This window comes from Hydra vulgaris, chromosome 01 (assembly GCF_038396675.1).
Source record: "Hydra vulgaris chromosome 01, alternate assembly HydraT2T_AEP".
Classification (NCBI taxonomy): Eukaryota; Metazoa; Cnidaria; class Hydrozoa; order Anthoathecata; family Hydridae; genus Hydra; species Hydra vulgaris.
This window is the reverse complement of record NC_088920.1, coordinates 21864595-21888208: the sequence shown is the minus strand read 5'-3', so window position 1 is coordinate 21888208 and position 23614 is coordinate 21864595. Positions and strand designations below refer to the sequence as shown.

The window sequence follows — 23614 nt, the reverse complement described above, 5'->3', positions numbered from 1 at the left end:
AGGCTATATTAAATAAAATTTTTGTTAATGAAAATAAAAATATTTAAAATTCTCACCACCAAATTTTTCCAATGGCTGCGTGTCCCAAATTTTAAATTTCACAACAACCCAGCAATTTGTTTAAATTTCACAACAATCGCTGGGTTGTTGGATGCGGTGGTCTTTGAAATAAAATTTCGCATTCAACAATCGCTTTACTGGTCTTTGAAAAAAAATCGCATTCAACAATCGCTTGCTCATACTGCTCCTACTTGCTTTTTGTGACACTAGTAGAATTATATAGTATAAATTTGCTTGTCTTCAAGATCTCATTAATAACTTTTGTCCCTTTATTATCCCCTTGTTATTAATGATTATTATCTCCTTAATATTAAAGACTATTATCCCCTTATTATCCCTATATTATTATTGACTATTACTGAGTAAACAAAATATAACTTTATAAAATATCATTTTTTTATAAAAATCATTAGTTGTATAAAATTTGGATTCAATTTTTAATAAATCAATTTTAGAAAAAAAAATTTGCAAAACTGTTAAAAAGAAAGATTTTGAAGAGGATTCTATTAAAATAATTTAAATGATGAAAATTTTAATAATGATTGATGATGAAAATTTTTTTAAACAAGTTAGCTCAAAATATCTTTTTCCTGTTTCCTGTAAACATTTATCTTAAATGAAAAAAAAAAAAAAACTCAAATAGCTGAATAAAGATTAAAAATAACATTCAACTTTAAAATTATTTTCAAACCAAAGCCTTCAACTGAAAGTTGTTTTTTGAGTTTATTTTTGCTTTTCTCCAATTTCTTAGCCTGAGTTTTAAAATTATATATATTTAGAAAAATATTTATAACAATAGTATTTTAATTTATATTGTATAACATATATTTATATAATATAATATAGTATTTTAATTTGTATAGTATAATATAATTCATCTGATTTAATAAATATCTTTTTAATCATTCATTACATCATCCTGGGCAGTTAATCTTGCAGACAATACTGTAATTTACATTTTTACATTTCGGCTGATGATAAGTGTTGATTCTGTTTTTTGTAACCTTTACTTTTTATTTATTTTCTATAAGTTGTTAACTGTTTCTTGATGTTTCAATGATTTCAATGATTTCAATCTTAATGCTTCAATGATTTCAATGATTTCAATCTTGATGTTTCAATGATTTATCTGTTGATAACAAGCAATTCCTCTGTTGTTGTTTTCTTACAAACATTGAACAAAGATAAAATGCAATGGCATTGATATTGGCAGACAAACTTTACTGCTGGTTTTTGGAAGAAAAAAATAAAAAACAACTAAATAAATAGATACGTATTAAGTGCAAAAAAAAAAAGAAAATGAAAACAAGCAAAAAGAAAAATTGAAAAGCAAAAGAAAAATAAATAAGAAAAAGTTGAATAAAAAATAAATTTGAAAAGAGTTAGGAAAAAATTTTTTTTTAAATAAGACAAATATTTTTAAATAAAACAAAAAAATTTAGTTGCAAATTGTTAAAAACAAATAAGTAATTTAATTTAGTTTATGCAATATGAAGAAATACATTTGGAAATGCAACACTAAATGTTTTTTTTTTGTTTTTTTTCTCATGCTCAAATAAAGATATGTTATAAGAAATAAAATCTGAAAAACAATCAATTTCATTATTTGAGTTTAAGTACTAAATTAATGAAATTTTAGTACTGAAGATTCTTCGATTTTTATTACTAGAAGCATATTCAAAAAATAACTTTGAATTACCCATTACAAATCATGTTGCAATTTGCAACATGATTTGTAATGTGATAAATCAGAATAAATTAGGTGTTTTGATGAATTTTTAGGGCTTTCAGAGTAAGAAAATCTTTATAAACTTTTTAAATTTTATATAGCAACATGAAGATTTGAGTTTTTAATTAAAAAATGAAATCAATTAATGGGCTTATTTTTTTATTTGAAATAGATTTACTTATGATTATGGTAATAAATATTATATTTTTTTTTATTTTTAACAAATACTTAACTAATTAATAATAAAAATAAAGCTAAAAGCATGATGAACATTAAGTTGAACATTCAGAACATTAAGTTTGAGGAGGAAAAATAACATTTAAGACGCAGGCGCATGAGAAAGTAAAGGATTAGCTGTTTTAATCATAATGTCTGCATTGTTTTTTTTTATGCCATTTCGTTTTTTGATACCATTCTAGCATTAAGCAGTATTGTATTTCATCATTTATTTTAGCCAGATAAACCTGTATTTGTGACAGAATTATGGGATGGTTGGTTTGATCATTGGGGAGAAAATCACCATATTGTTAAAACAGCAGATGCTGCATTAGCATTAGAGTATGTTATTAAGCGAGGAGCCTCTTTTAACTTATATATGTTTCATGGTATCCATTTTTTAAAATTTAAATTTGCTTGTTAATTATTAATTTATATTGTTTGTTGTATTTAATGATAATGATGGCGATGATGATTTTTATACTCAAGTTTGTAATTCAAAGTTAATTTTTGAATATAGTTCTAGTAATAAAAAATAAAACTGAATTTACTTCATTAGGTGGTACTAATTTTGGATTTATTAATGGCGCAAACGCAAATAACGATGGTTTAAATTATCAGAGTACTATTACAAGTTATGGTGTGTATTTTTGTTATTAAAAGGATGTTTTTTTTTCTAATACTTTATACATGTTTTCAATGAACAGCCCTCTTTTTATCTTGGATAACTTCATTTTTAGACTACGATGCTCCAGTTTCAGAAACAGGACGTTTAAGCCAAAAGTTTGAAGAACTTAAGTTAACTATTAAAAATAATGCACCAAAGGGTGCAGGTATAACTTCTTTATTTCATCATCAATAACCTAAAAAATGAAAATTGGTGTTGATAGATTTTTATGACAATGATGTTGTATTTTTTTTTTATATATATTTTTTTTTGTATTTTGTTTTGAAATTTAGTACCAAAAACTTTACCATGGATACCAGATGATTCTCCTTATACTGGTTATGGTATGAAGTTTTATTTTATAAATTTTTTTGTAAATTGTATATATTTGTATATAAAATAAATATCAATATTGCTTTGAGCAAATAATCTTTCTGGAAATAAAAAGGAGAATATAATTCTTAACTGATTTGTTTTAAGTCATATAAGAATATAATTCTTAACTGATTTGTTTTAAGTCATATAAGTTTATGGAATAATAGAAAACTCAAAAGTAAAACTAAAACTTCATTTCACTGGATGTGAACTGGATGTTGTTTATTTTTTAGTGATGTTTTTCAAACATTTATTTACAGTTTTAAATAAACTTTGTAAGTTGCATGTAAAAACAGTTAATAAACAAAGTATAACAATGTTTATCACAATGTTGTTAACATTGAGATAAACATTGTCATTGCTTATAAAAACAGATTTGAAAGTACAACAGGTCTAGCACTCTGTTAAATGTAAACATTAAAATTTTTCAATAAACATTAAAATTGTGCAACATTTATAATGAAATGTTTAACATTATTTATAACATTTTGTTCAGAAAAAAACAGCAGAAGAATAATGTAAAAAGCAACAACAAAAAGTTGTTCTTCATACGTAGTTTCTATCTGTACCTATTTAATACTATTGTTTATATCTATTCTATATTCTATCATATGATCAGTTTTTTCTCTATTATCAGGAAGGTCTTTGAATCTTTTATCAACAAAGTTTTAACATATCCTCTTGAGTCTAATAACTTACTCTAATCAATACAGATTTTGGTTTTGTAATTCTGCAACTTACTTGCTAACTGTTGTAATTAAAGATTCTATCATGCATTAGACGGAGGCAGCAAGGCGAGGGTTTTTGCTCTTGACATCAAAAGTTTTTAATAAAGTTTGGCGTGCTTGTTTTCTTCATAAGCTTGTTTCATATCGTGTATCTGGGAAAGTTTTTGAGATTATTAAATCATTTCTTTTTAACTGCAGTATTAAAGTCATCCTCAGAGGGCCAACAAAAATCATATAGAAGAATTTTTTATTTACGGTAACTTCTGGGGCATCAAAATGTTCTATCCTTGGTCTTGTATTGTTTCTACTCTGCATAGTGATCTTTCTGACAATACTACATCTAAATAATAAATACATGTTTATACTTTTTAAGATTAATGTTATACTTCAAAATTATTTAACTTGAATCAATAAAGAAGATAACTTAGTTAGGAAAAGGAAAATTTTGGTATAAAACCCCAAATTTAATTTTCAGTAAGAGCAGAAAAAGCTTGTACATCTCGGATTATATTTTCTCTAGTGACTGTAGTCAAAAAAGATTAATTTTATGAAGGGTAAAAGTATTGCTCAATCTCTTCTGTAATGTTATAGTTAAATATGAAAATGACAATGTGGACATTTTAGATTTTTTAAAAACATTTGAAAATCTGAATTTTATTTTAAAATAATATTAAAACTAAAATTGTAAATAATTTCCAGACATTTTGTTTTGATATATAACTAAGGGTATCAAAATGATATGCTGTTTCCATTGGTTGGAGTTATTAGCAATGCTGTTTTCACTGGTTGGAGTGATTAGCAGTTCTGTTTTGATTGATTCAACAGGTAGATCTTTTTTGATGTAAAGCTATTTCCATCGAATGGTTCAATAAACAATAAAATGAGTTGATATATATTTTTTCATTATGGTTTTAAATTTTTAAACATATAACATACAAAAACAGTTTCTTAAAAAATTAAAAATTTTTAGTTTAATTCAATTTACAATTTTTGCAAGTTTTGAAAAATTCCAAATTGTTGTTATTAATAAGAATTGAAGAAATTTTTATTAATAAAATAGAAAAATATAAAATTTATAACTTAAAAGTATAAAATACTTTTCGAAACTTTTAAACCATTATCTAAACTTAATCATATTGAAATTTAGAAATATGTTATTATGAAAAAGAAGTTATTAAAGTTGTTTTTTTTTTTTTTTTAATTTGTATTGAATTTCTTATTTTGTTCAATATTTAGGTATGATCAAGTTGACAACACAAATGGATTTATCTGAAATTTTAAAACATGTGGTGATTTTTTATTTCTTTTTTTCTTGAGCAAATGTTTTATTTAATTTTTTTTAATGGTAAATACTTAATAATAATTACAATATTTACAATACTTCTTAATAATTACTAGGCGATTCTTTTAGAATTTCAAAAAATATCAACATGTTGTAAACATGGAAAATCTTTCCATAAATAACAATGCAGGTCAGTCTTTTGGATACATTGTCTATGAGAATAGATTTCAAAACACAAAAGATGCAACATTGTTCATTGAAGAAGCTAGAGATTTTATTTTAGTAAGTCAATGTTTATAAGTATATATAAACCCTTAAAGTTAGGAAAACTATAGTTGGCAATAAATTGCTGACCTTGACTGTTCTAGCTTGACATCAGGTTGACAAAAACAGTTTTTCACAAAGGTTTCATTATAAATGATAAAAACAAGGTCTACAAAACATTGTCGACACTTAGGTCAGCATTGCTAATGGTACAGAGTGCTCGATTCAGAGCAAAGTAAATTTATATAAAATCAAGTAACAACAATTATTATTAAAACAGCAAGCAATTCTGAGCATCACTTATTTGATATTCAGAACATATTTCGTCTATTTTCATCTATTAAGATTATATTTTTGTCCCATTTAAATTTTTTTTAATGATAATATTGATATCTGCCATGATACAAATAAATCAATTATTTAGATAAAGAAAATACTAAAATTCTGTGAGAATTTTTTTTTGTTTAACAAAAAAATACTATATAATTAAATTCCAATTTGGGGAGTTAGTGACAAGAATCAACAGTTCAGGGTCTTTCTTTAAGTTTTTAAATATGTTTTTTATGTGGTTGATTTGTAACATCTGATGATTGCATAAAGTGATAAGTGCTTATGCATCATCCGATGGTGCAAAACTTTTAAAAGTGTTTTGTACATGTACATTTTATGTACGTGTGTATGTATGTATGTAGGCATGTATTGTAAACTCCTAGTTGTTTAAACCTCCTAGAAGAATAAGAATTGACTTATAATAACCGAAATTTTGAACAATTAAAAATACTGTACTGGATAAAGTTTGTTATAGAAAATTCACAAGGAATAAAAATTGCTTCGCTTAAGCTGGAAATTAGAATAAGTAGTTCAAACAAGAGTTTTATAAATTATTAATTTAATTATAAATTATTGCCCTTTATTGAAAAATAAAAATAAAAAAAAGTTTTTGAAAACCTTTTAAGTACAAAAAAACAAATATTCCTTATGACATTTAAAAGGTAAAACAATTTATCTATTACTTATTAATAATCTTAAAGTTTAAATCTTATTTATTCAAATTACTTAATGCAAAAATTATTTTTAATTATTTCAAAAATTATTTTTAGGTAGAAGTTGAAAACAATATTATTTATAGCAGCTATGATAAACTTAAAAATATCAAAATTCCAATCAAGCAAGATTCAGTAAATTTTTTTGTTTTCTTCAAATTCAGACATTGAGTTATTAAATGAATTAATTAAATTAGGTCTTTTATTAATTATTTTAAATTAATGATTTGTCATTTGGGATTACAGTTAATAAAAATACATTATATTAATTTTAGGGCACGGAAATTCTGTTACGTATATTTGTTGAAAATAGTGGTCGCGTGAACTATGGTTTGGATTTGAATAATCAGAGAAAAGGTTTGTTTTTTTATTGCTGTTTTGGGTGCATTATTTTATATAATGTATATATATATATATATATATCTTATACTGCTGATTTAGGTAAGCAGTGTGATGTCATACTGAAATAGCCTGCTGCCGGAGTCTTCAGTACATACATTTACTGACAAATAATCTGACTCGCAACGGAGTGCTGCTACATTGACTGAGGGTTTAGGGTGGGGCAGCAATCTTTTCATTCATTATTCTTTGTTTTCATCTTTTTTTCTAAAAAAGCTGTATCAATATGGATAAGCAAAAAAACTGACGTAAATATGCTATAGTAGATATATATATATATAATTTTTAAACATCTTTGCTTCTAACAAGACTGCAAGCAACCACTAATTAAAGTTGGAAGTTACTGGAAGAGAAAAGATGAAGATTGTAGAGCAAGATTACGATTGACAGGCGACTTAAAGGATTGCAAATTTTATGAATCAGGAAAGCAAGATGAAGGAAGAGAATTACAAAGAACTGATGTTCTAGGAAAAAAACTAGACGAATAAGAGTTTTTGGAGCACTTAGGAACAGTCACAGAAAAAGGATGACACTTAATTGAATGATGAGTAACACGAGAATGAATTTTAGTAAATGGCACAAGAGACGCTAGCTCTTTAGAGCAGTGCCCATTATAGTATTTGTAGAAAAGAGAAAGAGAAGCAACATTACAACGATGTGATAATGGTTGGAGGTTGGCTGCAAGAGCAGATCCAACTGTGTTTACAATGCGTTTTTTCACCTTGTCTAAAAGAAAAAGGGGATCACTAGAAGATACGCCCCAGACATGACAACAGTATTCCATACAAGGCTTGATTTGAGATTGATAGAGATAGAGAAAAGAAATCCGAAATAAGAAAGTGTCGAACTCGATAAAAAGATGCTAACTTTGCAACTGATTTGAGTTTCCAAGAAAGATTAGAAGTAAGAGTTAATCCTAGAAGATGAAGAGTAGATGACTCATTGAGTACATCACCGTTCATAAATAAAGGAAGATCTAACTTATTGAGATAATGATTGGCTGAAAAAAATTGAGTTTTATCTGTATTGAAGTTCACCAGTCATTGTGAACCCCATGCTAAAGCAGAAGTGAGATCCTTTTCAAGCTCAAATGCCCCCTCCAAGCAATCAGAGAGTGTTGGTTTCTTATCACAACAAGAATAAAATGGTAGTATCATCATCAAACAATGCCACCTTAGATGTGAGAATATCTGGAAGATCGTTAATGTAAATTAAAAAGAGTGTAGGGCCAAAGATAGAACCTTGACGAACCCCTGAAGTTACAAAATAAGAAGTAGAGTGCTGTCCATCGAGGACAATATTTAAACTACAATTGGAAAGGAAGGATTCAATAATCTTAAAGATATTGCCAGATAAACCATAATAAGAAAGCTTATGGAGAAGACCAGCATGCCAAACTTTAATAAAAGCTTTTGAAATGTCAAGAGTAATGGCCTTTACCTCTCCACCTTTGTCTAGTGCGTGATACAACCTATCGGTTATTACTTTAGCAAATCAGCTGTAGAACGAGAAGATCAAAATCCATATTGGTGGTTAGAAAGTAAGTTATTAAATTCAAGATGCGAAATTAAGTGTTTGTTAATTAAAGAATCAAAAACTTGCTTATGATAGGAAGAAGACTAATGGGACAGTAGTTAGACAAATCAGATCGCTCTCCAGAATTTTTGAAGATAGGGATAACAGATGCTGCTTTCCAGCAGACTGGAAAACAAGACTCTGATAAGCACTAAGCACTTGTTGATTAGTTTTGAGAGTATAGATGACAGTTCCGGGGAACACTTCTGCAAGACGAAACAGGTATAATAACAGGTATGTTTTCCAGGCCACAAGCTGCAGAAGAGTCTAAGTAGGAAATCACTTTAGATACAGAAGCTGGAGTGATACGAATGTCAAGCAATGGATCAACTTGTTTGACGGCTATATAAGGTGGAACACAACTAGTGGAATCAAGAGATGATATTGATGAAAAGTTTTTAGCAAACAATTCAGCTTTGTCTTTAGGTGAGGTGACAAAGTCTGAACCATACAAGAGAGGTGGAATTAAAGATTTGCCCTTATTATTAATACTATTAAAGATTCTCCAGAAGTCACGAAAGCCTAATTTTTGAGATGAGATACGAAATTTCACAACCTGAGAATAGCGGGTTTCGGCGTTAAACAAAACCTTTTTGCAATGGTTTCTAGCAGTAATAAACAGGCATCTGTTTTCTGGAGAATTGCTTTGCTGATAGATATGGAAGTAACAGTTTCAATTGGCAATCGCAGTAGTACAGTGTGAGGAAAACCATGGAGGAGAGTGAGGCTTGACCTGGAATTGTCGAGAGGGAACAAAAGATTCCATGCCAGCCTGAATCCACGAAGTTATGTAAGAAGCACATTTGTCGACAGGAAGATGAAAGATTTCTACCCGAGGGCCATCACAAAGAAAATCAGTCAGCTTGACTGTAGTTGTAAGAGGTACAATAATAGGGGGATTAAGTATGTTCGATATGTACGATATGTACAATTAGTATGTACGATAATAGGGGGACTCGGTATATACAATAATAGATTCTGTATGTACATTCGGTATGATAGGGGGATTTGGTATGTGCGATAATAGGGGGATTTGATATAAGTGGTACGATAATAGGGGGATTCGGGGGAATGCAGTAGTGGTGTAATGGTAGAGTGCTCGCTTCATAAGCGAGAGGTTCCGAGTTCGATTCCCACCATGTCCCTGGTAGTACCGCGCTCAACTTGTTCCTCCACGCAGCGGCCTTGTTCGTCAAGGTTCGTGTTTCGGAGTTATAGAGTTGAGAGAGGGTTATAACCACAAGTAGCCTCCTCATCTGTAGTGGCTTTCTTGGCCTTAGGGAGGTGAATTACAAAAAAAAAAAAATAGGGGTATTCAGGTGATGAAGAAGAATGAGATATTATTTTTAGAGAGATCAAACTGTGATCAGAAGCACCTAAGGATGAATGTGGAGAAACTGAGCGCTGACTAGGATCAGAAACCAGAGACAAGTCGAGTAGAGAAGGTAAATGATTCGGGTTGTCTGGAAAGCAAGTTGGAAAGCCGACTATTTGAGTTAGGGATTGAGAAAGGCAAAAGTTGTGGGCTTTAATGCCTGCAGAATCACTGACACTAGAGCCAAACCATTCAGAGTGGTGAGCATTAAAGTCACCGACAACAACTATATTAGCTGATGGATAATGAGACAAATGCCTCATTACTATTAATAAACCCTAAGCCGTTACAAAGGGCTCCAAATGTGGCCTCCGCAATGCACACCAAAAGTACAAACAGGGACACCATCCATGTGCAACATGTCACTGTTAATGGAATCAACCTCTCTGAGAGTTACCACAGAGTTCGGGAAACCTGACTACCAGCCAGCTCAGAACCATAAAACTGAGTTTTAAAGCTGTACCCTCATTAGGAGATAATAGAATGAGTAGAAAGTGTATATATATAAAGTGTATATATATACATATATATATTTAGTGTATATATACATATATATATATAGTGTATATATACATACATATATAGTGTATGTATATACATATATATATATATATATATATATATATATATATATATATATATATATATATATATATATATATTTATATATATTTATATATATATATATATATATATATATATATATATATATATATATATATATAGTGTATACATAGTGTATATATATATACTATACATATATACACACTAGGGTGTTGACTTTTTGGTAAATTTTTAGTATCTCCAGTTTCCTGTGAAAAACAGATGAACTTTGGTTTGAAAGTAACTGAAAAGTCATTGGTTTTATCTAATTTTTGAAAAAGGTCACCCACCATGTCCCTTGATTACACACTGGCTCCCATGTATCTGTGAATTTTTTTTGTTTAAAAGTTTATCAACCTGGGTTTAAAAGAACCAGAATTTTATAGTAATTTCAAAGTTTATGATATATATCTTCTTTAAGTCATGAATTGTAATCCCAGCTAACAGTTTTTAGCCAGGTCTCGGATTGTTAAAATGGCTGCCCATTAGGTTGTTATTTTTTTTTCTTTTCATTTCATCTTAGCATTATTTTGATTACTTTTAGGACTTCTTGGAAAGGTTATGCTCAACAATAATGTATTGACTAATTGGAAGATATATCCATTAGAGTTTAAAAAAGATTGGTTAGATAAGTGAGTTTGTTTTGCTTGATTTTTTAATTTTTTTTTTTTATAATTTCCCTTAATTGTGATTAAATTATGTTAAGAAAGAAAAAATTATGTTAAATTATGTCAAGAAAATTTTAATTCTGTAAAGCAGAATTAAAAATTTCTTGACTTATTACCATTATTATTATTATTGTTATTATTATTATTATTATTATTATATAATCATATTTACAATTTAAACTTCCACATTTCTACTTCTATTTTCTTAATTATGTGGAAGTGGTGTAGTGGTAGAGGTATAAGTGAAAAGTTTCGAATTTCCACCTTGTCCCTGGTAGTACGGCGATCAACTTTTTTCTCTACCCAGCGTCCTTGTTCGTCAAGGTTTGTGTTTCAGAGTTATAGTGTTTGGAGAGGGTTGTTACCAAGATTAAAGTAGCCTCCTCAACTGTATTTTTCTTCACGGTCTTGGGGAGGTGAATTAACATAGAAAAATTAAAAAATATTATGTTTACTTTTTTTAAAATATAGTATAAATGTTAGTGATATATATTATAAATAATATGTTGTTACAATCTGTATATTATTAATATATTATTATATTATATTACTATTAGTATATTATATATTATTATTATATTATAATATATTATTATGTTCTGATGTTACTGGTCTTATTTACTGGTATTTACTATTTATCTATGTTAACTTAGGGTTCTTCCAAACGGTGTTTTTATATACATTTAAATTTTTTAAAATTATATTCATACATTTTTTTTGAAAAATCCTAATGTTTTAAAGGTTTAGCAGGTGTGTGTGTGTGATTTTTACTTAAATGTTTTTTATATTTTTATTCAACATAAAACATGGTCTGAAAAAATGAGAGTACAACCTTAAAAGAATTAATTATTTATGAAGCTCAAAAAGTATATTTTGTTAATAATAATAAATTAAAAATATATTTTATATTAATAAAAATGTTAAAAATGTTTCAAATCATATGTATTTTATAAAAATATACATATGATTTGAAAATAAAAAATTTCAGAATTTATAGCAGTAATCACTAGAATAGAAGTTCTAAAAACAGTGTAATTACTTTAATATATATTAATTTAATATTACTGATTTTAAGTGAAAAATTACAACTATTCAAAAGAATAATTACAAAATTATGCTAATTACTATAATTTCATCCATTTTTCATCACAATTAATTCAACTGGAAAGAACTAAAAAAAACGAAAAATTTTCAGTTTTCAAAATTTCCAAGTTTTACACCAACCATTTATACTTGTCTAAGATCAATATTTTTGATTAAGATATATTTTTTATAGCCATTTTACATATACAAGCCAAGTTTTATGGACAAACTTTTTTTTGGACGCCGTTATGTACATATTAAATTTTTAAATTAATTACAAGGCTAACGACATGAGTTTCTTAGTGTGTGTGTGTGTGTTGGGAAGGGGAGGGGGATGGGGAGGGCGTAATCGTCAATTTGTAAAAAAAGTCCTCTATTATCTTGACATTTGTTTTAAAAAATTAAAAAAAGTTGGGGAGCTCACTGCTTCCCTCCCCCTTCCTCCCAGGGTCATTGGCATTGGCCATGTATTGTGATTTATTTATATTATGTTTATTATATTATGTATATTTATATTATAATTAAATATATATATAATTATTTATATATTATGATTATATTATGTATTTTTTTTTTTTTTTCTTTACGGTGCACCTATAAATAATGATTTTGCGGAATTTATCACTATTCGAATTGAATATCTAAAAAAGTTCTTCAACAAGAACATCAATCAGCAAAAATATTTTCTATTAAGGTGGTACTAGCCCGACAAATTTCAAAATTTTCAGATTTTTTTTCTTCTAAATTTGAAAAATAGAATCATTGTAGATTTCAAAAATGTATAGTTTTACTATGTTTTTAAGTAATTTAGTGACAGAAAATGTTAATTTGGTAATATGATCTCAAAAAGAAGCCCTTAGCAACCGCATAACAACAATAAACAATGCTTACTTTTGGGCTAACTTTCCATAAATTTCATCAAACAATTAATTTCTATTATTATTCTACATTTCATATATATCTCCTTTGCTTTATATCAACTTTGCAAATACGTTAATTCCATTAATAATATTAAATTGAATTGTATAGTGAGAAGGAAGTGAATTTATTACAGTGTATCAATAACAGCTTGTTATGATTATTTTATTGAATTTATTGTATTTATTTTTCACATTTTACTGCTTTATTCTTAGATATGAAATAAAAAAAATAGCAAAAGAATAAAAAGAAATTATTTTCATGGAAATCAACATAAAATGTCTAATCAACAAAACATTTCACCTGAAAGTGCTTCTTATTCAAATATGTTTAGTAGTACTAATAGTACAAGTGCTAAAAAGTTGAACAAAGCAGTTAATTGTATTGGCAGTTCAGCTAAAAACAAACAGACATCTAACGACCTTAATTTTTTTATACTTATACATTTTGGCATTATAAAAGATTTATTTGAGGAGTTCTCACGCTGTTCTGAGTGTAGCTCACCTGTTAAGCTTACACATAATAAAAATGAACACAAAGAGTTTTCACTTAAATTAGGTATAAAATGTAGTGATTGTTCAGCATGCAGATTTTCTTATACTTCTCCTCAATAAAAACCTTTACAAAAAAGTAAAACTGTAAAAAAAGCACATGAAATTAACTATTGCACAGTTATGGGTTTTTGCGAGATAGGCAAAGGTCATGCTGGAATTGAAACATTTACAACAATGATGAATATGCCATTTTCTATTGCATTTACTACTTATAAAAAAATTAATAAGACTCTTTATTGTGCATATGAAAAATCTGCTGAAAAAAGTACCCAAAAAACTGCTCATGAAGTGCGTCAAATGATTAACATCAATGCGTGTAGCAATGAAATTGTTGACTGTCATATTTCTTTTGATGGAACATGGCAAAAAAGGGGTTATTCATCCCTGAATGGCGTGGTATCTGCAATTTCAAAGGATAATAAAAAGGTCTTAGACTATTACACTATGTCAAAATTTTGTAAATCTTGTGAGATTTGGTCCAAAAAAAAAGGATCAGCTGGTTATGAACTATGGAAAACAAGACATAAGTGTGCAATTAATCATCACGAATCATTTGGTGCTATGGAGTCCGCTGGTGCTATTTCAATTTTTTGTTCTTCATTAAGTAAGTTTAACTTAAGGTACAGTCATTACATAGGAGATGGGGACACTAAAGCATACAGCAAAGTAAGGGAAGCAAGACCTTATGGAGAAACGTTGATACCAGAAAAACTAGAGTGTCTCGGTCATGTTCAAAAGAGACTTGGAACAAGACTTCGGAATTTACGTTCAATAAAAAAAAAGAAAAGTTGAATGACAGTAAAACTCTCTCAGGTAAAGGAAGACTAACTGATGCAAGTATTAATTTAATGCAGAATTACTTTGGTATGGCTATTCGTCAGTATGATAAACTCTACCCTATGAAAAAAGCTGTACTTGCAGTTTTATGGCACTGCTGCGAAGGTGATGCAGCTACGTGTCATCAATTTTGTCCCAGAACCAATACTAGTTGGTGCAAATGGCAAAGGGATAAGATTACAGGACAATGCACTTATAAAAACAAGTTAAACTTACCAGTTGCTATAAAAGACCTATTACACCCAATATTTATGGAACTTAGTTCGGACAATCTTTTGTCAAAATGTTTACACAGCTATACCCAAAATCCTAATGAGTCTTTTAATCAAATAATCTGGGAAAAATGCCCCAAAACACATTTTGTTTAAAATGTTTTAGAGTTAGCTGTTTTCTCTGCAGTATCTTTTAATGGAGGTTACGTTTCTCATAAAGAAACATTTAAGCAACTTGGATTTCATTGTGGAAAATATTTCCTTCTCGGTGCAATTAAAAAAGACAAAAATCGCGTCATTCATATGGAAAGGAAGGAAAAAGAAGTGACAAAATCAAGAAGGAAAAAATTGAGAGGTATAAAAAAAGGATTTAGCAAGGATGACTCCTATGTGTCTGGAAATTTTTTAAGATATATATTGTTAAAGTTGTTTTATTTTGTTTTCTTGCGTTTTCTCTGTTAACAGATTTTTAAACTTTGAACAAGAATATCTTTTGAACTATTTGGAGATTATGGCTAAAATTTTCACAGATTGTTCATCAGGTTACTGTGAAGGGATTTGACCAAAAAGAGACTTTTATAGTTAGCTGTTGTCGAGATATTGACATTAGCAGCACAAATTTTACATAAAAATTAAAAATTATTTTTTAAAGTGCAGCCATTTTGATTCTGTAAAAGTTCTGATGGTGATTCTGGTCAAATCCCTCAATCAACATGTTGTTAACCTTTTTGCAAAATTTTAGCTTCACACACTGACTATTTCATGAGAAATCCTTGTTTAAAAATGTAGTTAAAATTGTATATTTTTTGCTGACTCAGCATGTTTTCGAGTATACTAATACTTTTTATTATATTTACTCTAAATAATTTTTTAATGCACATAGTTTAAAAAAAAAAATTGCATCAAAATTAAATAAATTGACTGTTTTAATTTTTATGGGCTAGTACCACCTTAAAGTACATAACTGTCTCGTAAAATACCCAATATATCACATAAAATCACCGATTCTCTTTCTATTCTTATTTTAAATGTTAATCAATCTGGTAAATCCATCTCCGTGGCGCTGGTTCGTCTTTTTCTGCTCTTAATAGGTGCTCGTGATTGAGATTTTTACCAGAAGCAATAAAGCATTTGCACTCTTTTACACCATTTCACTTTACTTAAATATGTTTTAATATAGAATTATACTTCCAAGCTTTTGTCTCATTTCTCTTCATCGAATTGATTTTGTCTTGAAAGTCTGTAATTTTTTTTTGTTTCTTTTACGAAGCTGTTACCGTCGTGTTTTTTTGTCGAAACTGTCCAAAAAAACGGCTCTATTAGTATCGTGTTTTATCATTTCTTGCATTATATCATTTAATCAAAAGTTATGCTATGCAATTTGCAAGCATTTGTATGCTACGTGAAAACAGATTTTAATGATTTCCATTTGTATTTTTACAGCGTAACTACCAACGGAATATGGAAAGATATTGGTAACACCACTCATGGTAATCTGTCTCCCAAAGTGTATAAAGGGAACCTGTATGTTCATAAACATGCACCCTCTGATACCAGTATACTTGTCGAGGTTTTACTTATTTTTATATAACTTTTAAAATTAATTTTTCTTTAACTTATTTGTTTGGTTGTGTTACTTGTTTTTTTACGTTATTTTTTTTTTTACATCGTTTTTTGTTATTATTATTATTCGTATTTTATTTTTGTTGTAATTTTATATACGTTGTGAAAATATAAACGTTTGTTTTTTTAAGGGCTGGTTTAAAGGCTGTGTTTTTATCAACGGCTTTAATTTAGGCCGATATTGGGATCGCGGTCCTCAAAAAACGCTTTACGTTCCCGATCAGATTTTGTCAAGCGGAGATAACACCTTATTGTTGTTTGATCTTCACGGCAATCCGTCTAAACATGAGGAATCAGGATACCCATTTGTATCCTCCGAATATAATCATGATTTGGGTGAAATAAACCAGAAAGAGTTTTTGATCTAAATGAGTACGACGAATAGTAAAAACATAAGTTTTTAATAATACAAATAATAAATATCGCTTCAAACATTAAAAAGTGCTCCAAACAATCTAACCAATCGAATTTCTACAATTAATACTTTAGTGAGTTGTAACTAAGCATCGGTGTAATTAAGCATCGTTGAAAATTTTTATTAGTTAAAGTTGCCTCAAAAGTGTTTTGTTTATAAACTGGAGTTTAAAATGTTTACTGAACAGAAAAACAACGGTGAAAGACAATGGTTAAAATATTAATATTTCTAGAAAAAACGACGGATGCGAATGTGTTTGAGAATTGAAACTTTAGTTGCTCATTTGTAAAGCAACACATTTTTGAACTTTAACGAATTCTTTTTTAAATAAAATATTATTCAAGGTTCGTCCCTATAATACGTTTGTAGGTATAGTGTACATTTCCAGTATTAGGCAATGGGTAAAGCGTATGTAAGTATTTAACAGGTAAAATATAAGTCCTTATTCTTTAGGATAAGTTATGCTATTTTTCTTAATTATGGCAAATAATATTATGATTGACTTTACTCAATCATTTTGTTTAGATATAGAATATTGTATGTACCGTATGCCATGGTTCCATTCTAATATTATATGTGTGTATTTCACAGTTCCACCCCATTGTTGTTTGTGGTGTATTCCATAGTTCCACCCTTATTTTGTATGTGGTGTATTCCATGATTGTGATGTAACGTTAGCTAGTCTCATGCTTCTCGTTTCATTAGCGAGTGGTTCTGAGTTCAATTCTCCACCACGTCCCTGGTAGTACCGCGCTCAACTTGTTTCTCCGCGAGGCGGCCTTGTTCGCCGAGGTTTGTGTTTGAGAGAGTGGGGAGGTTAAAAAAAAAGAGAACGAAAACAAAATACTTAAAAAAATTTAAATGTTCTCAAGTTATATTATAAATTTTTAGCTAAAATTTATTTGTTTAAATAAGTTGTATTGATGTATATTTAAAATTTTCAGACTATTTTTATTTATCTATATGTAGAACAATAAATTTTCGTAACTGACGTAAATGCTGCAATTTGCTATTTTTCGACATAAAATTTTAGTAGAAACAAAACACAAATTTTAAAAAATAAGTTGAATTAAAGGCTTATTTATGTAGATGTTTTGCTGTACATATAGGTTATATAGATGCAGAAGTTCCCTCAGCACAAGTTATCATTCTGAAGATTATCGCTTAATGACGTAACGCTTTCATCTGATGGACATGTTTGCTTAGAAAATGCAACTTGAATTAGATTTGAGTTAAATTCAAAGTTTGCAAGTAGAAATTAAGAATTTAAAAATGTTGAAAAAATAAAAGTTAAGTGATAATGTAATTCATTATTACTAAAAGTTGCGTTACGTTTATAACGGCATTTTTAAAGTTGTTATTGACGTAACCAACAACAAAATAACAACAAGATATTTATTTTCCTTTTTAAATTATACAATAATATAATAATATTAATTTAAAAAAAAAAAAATTCATAACTCTATTGATTGTAGTAAGTAAAAATAATTGCTTAATAAAAATATATATATATACATGATAATAAAATAATAATGAGTAAATTAATTACAAGTATTTAATAATAAATATTCTTTAGTGTAAATTTATCGGCATAATGACAAATTATTGAATTTACCCTTTACTGATTTACCCTTTGGAGTTAAGTCTGGTGAGTATGATTATTGTAATTCCAACTTGGTTTAGCCAACTTGTGACCAACCTGTCTCAAACAAAACCACGACTCATCTCCTGTAATAATATCACATAGTCTCCATGGGCCGTGTTTAAAAAGGGCTAAATTTTCCTTACATGCCTCAATTTTATTCTTGCGATTTTGATCGGTTATATCGTGGGGTACGTGATGTTAATTTCCTTTTTTAAAGTTGTGAACGGTTTCGTTGATTGTAAAACGATTAATCGATGTCAGGGCTTCAATTATACCATGTGTTGCTTGCGGATTTTCTTCAATAATGGCTTGCACACGTTCAATATTCTCAGCTGTATACGTGGTTTGAGGGTGCCCTGAGCGAGGATCACCTTCGAGACTCTCTCTACCATCTTTAAATACAGTAGCCTACTTGGCAACTGTACCATATTTTGGAGCTTAGTCACCATGAGCTAAAATCAATTCATCGGTTATGGCTTGTGCTGAAACTCTAAGTAGAGCACGGATTTTAATATAAGTTCGATATTCAAACTTTTCCATTTTGAAATTTTTTTTTTAAACGTGTATGATAAAATTTAAATAACTTTTTAATAAACATTCAAAATATTTCAACAAGTACTTAAAATGTTCATAATAAAACACAGTTCAAAATGATATATAAATATTTAATTATTTCCTGTCTCATTGTATCTTTATAGATGAAGTTCTATGAACTTCTCTAGCAACCTAAGTAGAAAAATTAATGCAGACTTAACGCAACTTTTTGCCTAAGTTTAACAGAGTGAAGTTGTTTTACGGCTAAAGTTTGAATTTAAATTACATTTAGGATCTTTAAAGTATATATTCCAATAATCCATAAACAATCACCAAAAAGGAGATTTGTAAAATCGCAATTTTTGCAAAGCTTCCGCTTTAAGAGAAGCGGTAATTTTCCATAGTCGTTTTGCAATTAGTTTTATAACGGCAAACTGAGCTGAATGTCTGGTTCCCGAAAGCTTGTAAAACAATATCTTCTGTCTAGCGGGACTGTAGCTGAAAACAAAAAGATCTCAGATTTTAATTTATTTATTAAAATAATCAATATAACTTATACATAAAAAGATTAGTGTTGATGAAGGAAAGCAACATCAAGCGATCAAATGCTGACGATTGATATTGCTGCAGCAAAGTACATCATAAAAATACTTTCAAAATAGTTTACTGTTGGTATATTAGTTACATCCTGCGCTATTTTATTCCGACGATTTCCAACACGGTGTTATAAAAAGTGCTGACGTTCTGGTAACCTTTGATTAGCTGAAGATTTAATGAGATCATTTTTTTAAATTGTATGCCGAGTTTGACGAGAAGGCGTAAACAATCCAACATTTTTTAACTTGGTTTTAAACATCTTTTTAAGTTCTTTAAAAGTGCTTTTCTATGATAAGACTTGATGGCTATATTATAGTTTTAAATAATTTAATTCTTTAATAATTTATTGAAGAAATAAACTATTTAAAACTATAATTCTTTGAAAATATAAACAAAGCAAGATAATTGCTAATGACATGATCAAGTAAATTTATTTGATACGTCATCTATAAAAACAATTTCTTTAATATTTTGTAACTAAAATTTTATTATGATTTTTTTTTTTTTTTGACATTTGTCCTTTGGCGCCCCTAATATCTTGGCACCCGGCCCAAGATATTTAGACCAAAAAAGACGTCTTCTAAACGTCTTTTGAACGTTCTGAACGTCTTTTGAACGTTCAAAATCCTTTTTTTTTAATCAAATGCCGGCTGGGGGAGGGGGAAGGGGTATGTATGTTTCTTTTGCCCCTCCCTCTCGGCGGCCCTGTGCATAGTTTGTTTCTAATTAATTAAATAATTTTCTAAATTGTACACTAATATGCGCTAAATAAACTTTTGAGTTATTTTAGTTTTCATTATAGATTAATATATTTATTCATACATAAAATAAGTATATTAATTTTTATATTATTATTCTTATAGATTTATATATTTTATATTCTAAGGGAAAAAATACGTATTCAAAGAAAATTTGACGCTTTCGAAGCTTTGGTGTCTGAGTGAAAATCACCCATAGTACCGCTTTCTGCCGGGTCTGAATTCACCTTATTCTTTTTTTCAAAAAACGCAATTCATAGTCCATATTTTAGAAATAAAAAAATAGTCCATCATTTTAGAAATAAATGGCAATAACACATAACTTCTAGAAAAATATTCACAAATATATAAACGTTAACGGTTTCTTATGGATAGACCAAATTTATGGTTTAAATCTCAGTTTTTTTAATTATTCATCGCGTTATCTTAAGTACTTCAATAAGACTAAAATTAATGTATAAACAATAAAATATATTTAAAACAATATAATATGTCTAAGGGTTATATTTCAGAATAAAAGCATGACAGTTACTATTTCAATGGGCAAATATATTGTCGTTTAATTAATTTTTGTCACGGTTAAAGCAGACATAAAAGGTGCTCTGTCAAGTATTTTATAAAAGTGGGTGTTCAAATTACAGAAGATATAAAACAATGTAATTACTGAAAATTTTATCATTAAACAGCAAGCGGTTCTATAGTTATACAGCTGAGGCATTTAAAAATCTAGTTTTGAAAAAAACACAAAAACAAATAAAAATTTCATAAAAAATGTAAAATATACCTAAATTATGTTTAAAATAAATTTTCAGAATGATACCCACGGGCATACCAACCTCCTTCAGAGTCTTTAATATTTGTCCTTTAATGCTTTTGGCAGTCATTGTTAAATCGCAGTTATTCATGATAATAAAGTGTGTTGTGTTGGCAGAGCCGTCCCGAGAGGGAGCGTAGGGGGTGTCTAGCCCCGAATTTTTTTTGTCGGCAAATTGAAAACTTGAGTCGGCAAAATTGGATCTATAGTTGGCAGTTGGCAAATGTCGGGAAACGAGGACCATTTTTTTTTTTTAGATAAAAAATGTTTTATTGGCTTTAATCGGCGAAAAATAGATACGTCACCCATATTAAAATCTCTTCGGTACGGCTCTGTGTGTTGGTTACCACAAAATGTTCTCCTTTTTTTCCGTTATCTTTTCTTTCCATAATTCAAAATAATTTTTAAAAAAGTTTTTTAAAATTTTGTTTCATACTTTACAACTCATAAGTCAACAAAGTATTTGCTTAGTAAAGCTGTAAAATTGTACACTATTCGAGTTAAATTTAATTAAATCAAGACAATCGAGTTAAATTTAATTTAAACAGAGTAAATAATAGAAATAAAAACAACATTAGACGAAGCCCATTTTGTATGTGGATTTGTAACTTTATTTGAGCCTCTGAAATAAGCAAAACAACAAAGACTTTATTGTTGATATGTATGTTATTAGGGTAAAACTTATTGAGCATTATGCAATGATTTTTACCTCTGAAACAAAATTTAAAAAAAAAAAAAAGGTCTTAAATTAAAAATAAAAAGTTTACTTCCTTTTCGAGGTACTTTTCTCTTGAAAAAACTTTTCAATTTAAGTTCTCTTATTTTTGAGGGCTTTGGCGCCGTTGCAATGCGCATAGCTTGCCTTCTTTCATTTCATCTCTAATGGTCCTAACTGAATTGTTTGAATTTGTCCTAACTGAACGTTTATTGTCAAGACTTTAAGTGAAAACCCGAAAATTTATAACTTGTTGAAAAAAAAATTTTACTTTTAATAAATGTTTATATTATTTATAAATTATAAAATGTTTTATAAATAGTATAAATATATTTATAAAATTTCTTTATTTGTAAATAAAGGACCGTTTATTATTTTCATGACCATATGAAATCATTCCTTGCAAGCACATAAAAAAAAACATTGGAATTGATTGGAAAGCTATGAAGAAAGCCTTTAATAAATGTGAATGAAAACAATGCCAGCCGAAGTGTAGCGGCATTCGTGTACAATATTAATGCCAGCCGAAGTGTAGCGGCATTCATGTACAATATTAATGCCAGCCGAAGTGTAGCAGCATTCATGTACAATATTAATAGAACAACATTAAAGAACCATCTAAAAAAAGTGCATTTCAAAAGAGATGAAAGTCCTACAATTTTGACTAGGAGCCTGGGGCTTTGCGGTAGATCGTTGCAATCTTGATAATAATATGGATATTAAAAGTATTAAAAAAATTGTTGCTGGTATACTCGAGAAACATAGTAATGCAAACTTAGAAGAAACAAGAAAACTTCTGAAAAACAAGAAAAAAGCTTTAAGTCGTTAACAGCTGCAAACTAAAATCTTCACAGAGAGACTGAACGAGTACGAAAAAGTCAATATAGATAATCAAATAAATATTAACAAAATTGAAAACGATTATAACAACTAAAAAAGTCATCTCTCTTGAGGCTGACTTTTCGGAGCTAAAAAAAAATTATAATAAAGACAAGTGACCATATTGCTTCCGAAAAATTTGAGTTTGTAAAATTGAAAACTAAAGAGATAGACACCAAAATATAAGATAACAGTGAGTTGTTAAAGGTAAAAAGCAAGCTGAGAGAAATTGAAGATAGGTCGAGAAGAATCCTAAAATCGACGGCTTGAAAGAAAATGGAAATAAAAGTTGGAGTGATAGTGAAGCAAAAGTATTAAAAATATTTGAAAAACTTGGATTAAAAAGAAAATAAAATAGAAAGGGCTCATAAAACTGGAACCAGAGACGGAAAAAATCAGACCTATAGTATAAAAACTGCTTAACTGCAAAGATAATGTAAACAAACTGAAAAACTCACCAAAATTAAAAGGAAAAAACATTTATATTAACGAAGATTATTGTGCAGATACAGTACAAATAAGAAACGAATTACGGATAGAAATCAAAAACGTTCGAGAACGTGGGAAATTTGGGTATGCATCATAAGACAGCTTGATCGTACGTGAATAGTCTCCAAAAGAAAAGTAATATTTTATATTTCATTTAGCTTAACGGTACCTTTTATTTTATTTATAACAATTTATTGTTTTGTTAAATGGAAATGGAGAACAATTTCTCTTATAACATAAATATTAATGCTGGAAATGTCAACACTAATGATAATAACTTTGATAATTTTGTTTAAAACATTTTAGAAAGTGAGTACTATTCAATATCTGAAGCTACTCAATATCTTTGTAAGAATAAGAATAGATTTTTAATTTTGCATATTAATATTTGAAGTATGAATAAAAGTTTCGAAAACTTTTAATTTTGAGTTAACACACTATTTATCAGTTCATCGAATGTGCAATGTTTGCAGAGGTGGTGGCGTAGACATTTACATCCACAAATCTATAGATTTTATTAAACGTAACGATTTATCTTTAAAACATGGAGTTTTTCC

At 28.5% G+C, this 23614-nt stretch overlaps 1 protein-coding gene across 4 annotated transcripts in view; it reads left to right on the top strand.

The window, feature by feature from the left end:
* LOC100205909 (beta-galactosidase-1-like protein 2) overlaps window positions 1-16984 on the top strand; it is a 29527-nt gene extending 12543 nt beyond the window's left edge. For all 4 annotated transcript variants that reach the window (XM_065787680.1, XM_065787679.1, XM_065787678.1 and 1 more), the window contains exons 9-19: window positions 2244-2394; window positions 2565-2645; window positions 2746-2838; window positions 2966-3016; window positions 5012-5064; window positions 5187-5339; window positions 6422-6499; window positions 6640-6721; window positions 10861-10948; window positions 16032-16158; window positions 16343-16984. In XM_065787680.1, coding sequence (XP_065643752.1) covers window positions 2244-2394; window positions 2565-2645; window positions 2746-2838; window positions 2966-3016; window positions 5012-5064; window positions 5187-5339; window positions 6422-6499; window positions 6640-6721; window positions 10861-10948; window positions 16032-16158; window positions 16343-16579 — 1194 coding nt within the window. In that variant the 3' untranslated portion in view covers window positions 16580-16984. The remainder of the gene's footprint in view (window positions 1-2243; window positions 2395-2564; window positions 2646-2745; window positions 2839-2965; window positions 3017-5011; window positions 5065-5186; window positions 5340-6421; window positions 6500-6639; window positions 6722-10860; window positions 10949-16031; window positions 16159-16342) is intronic.
* Window positions 16985-23614: the final 6630 nt, after the last annotated feature.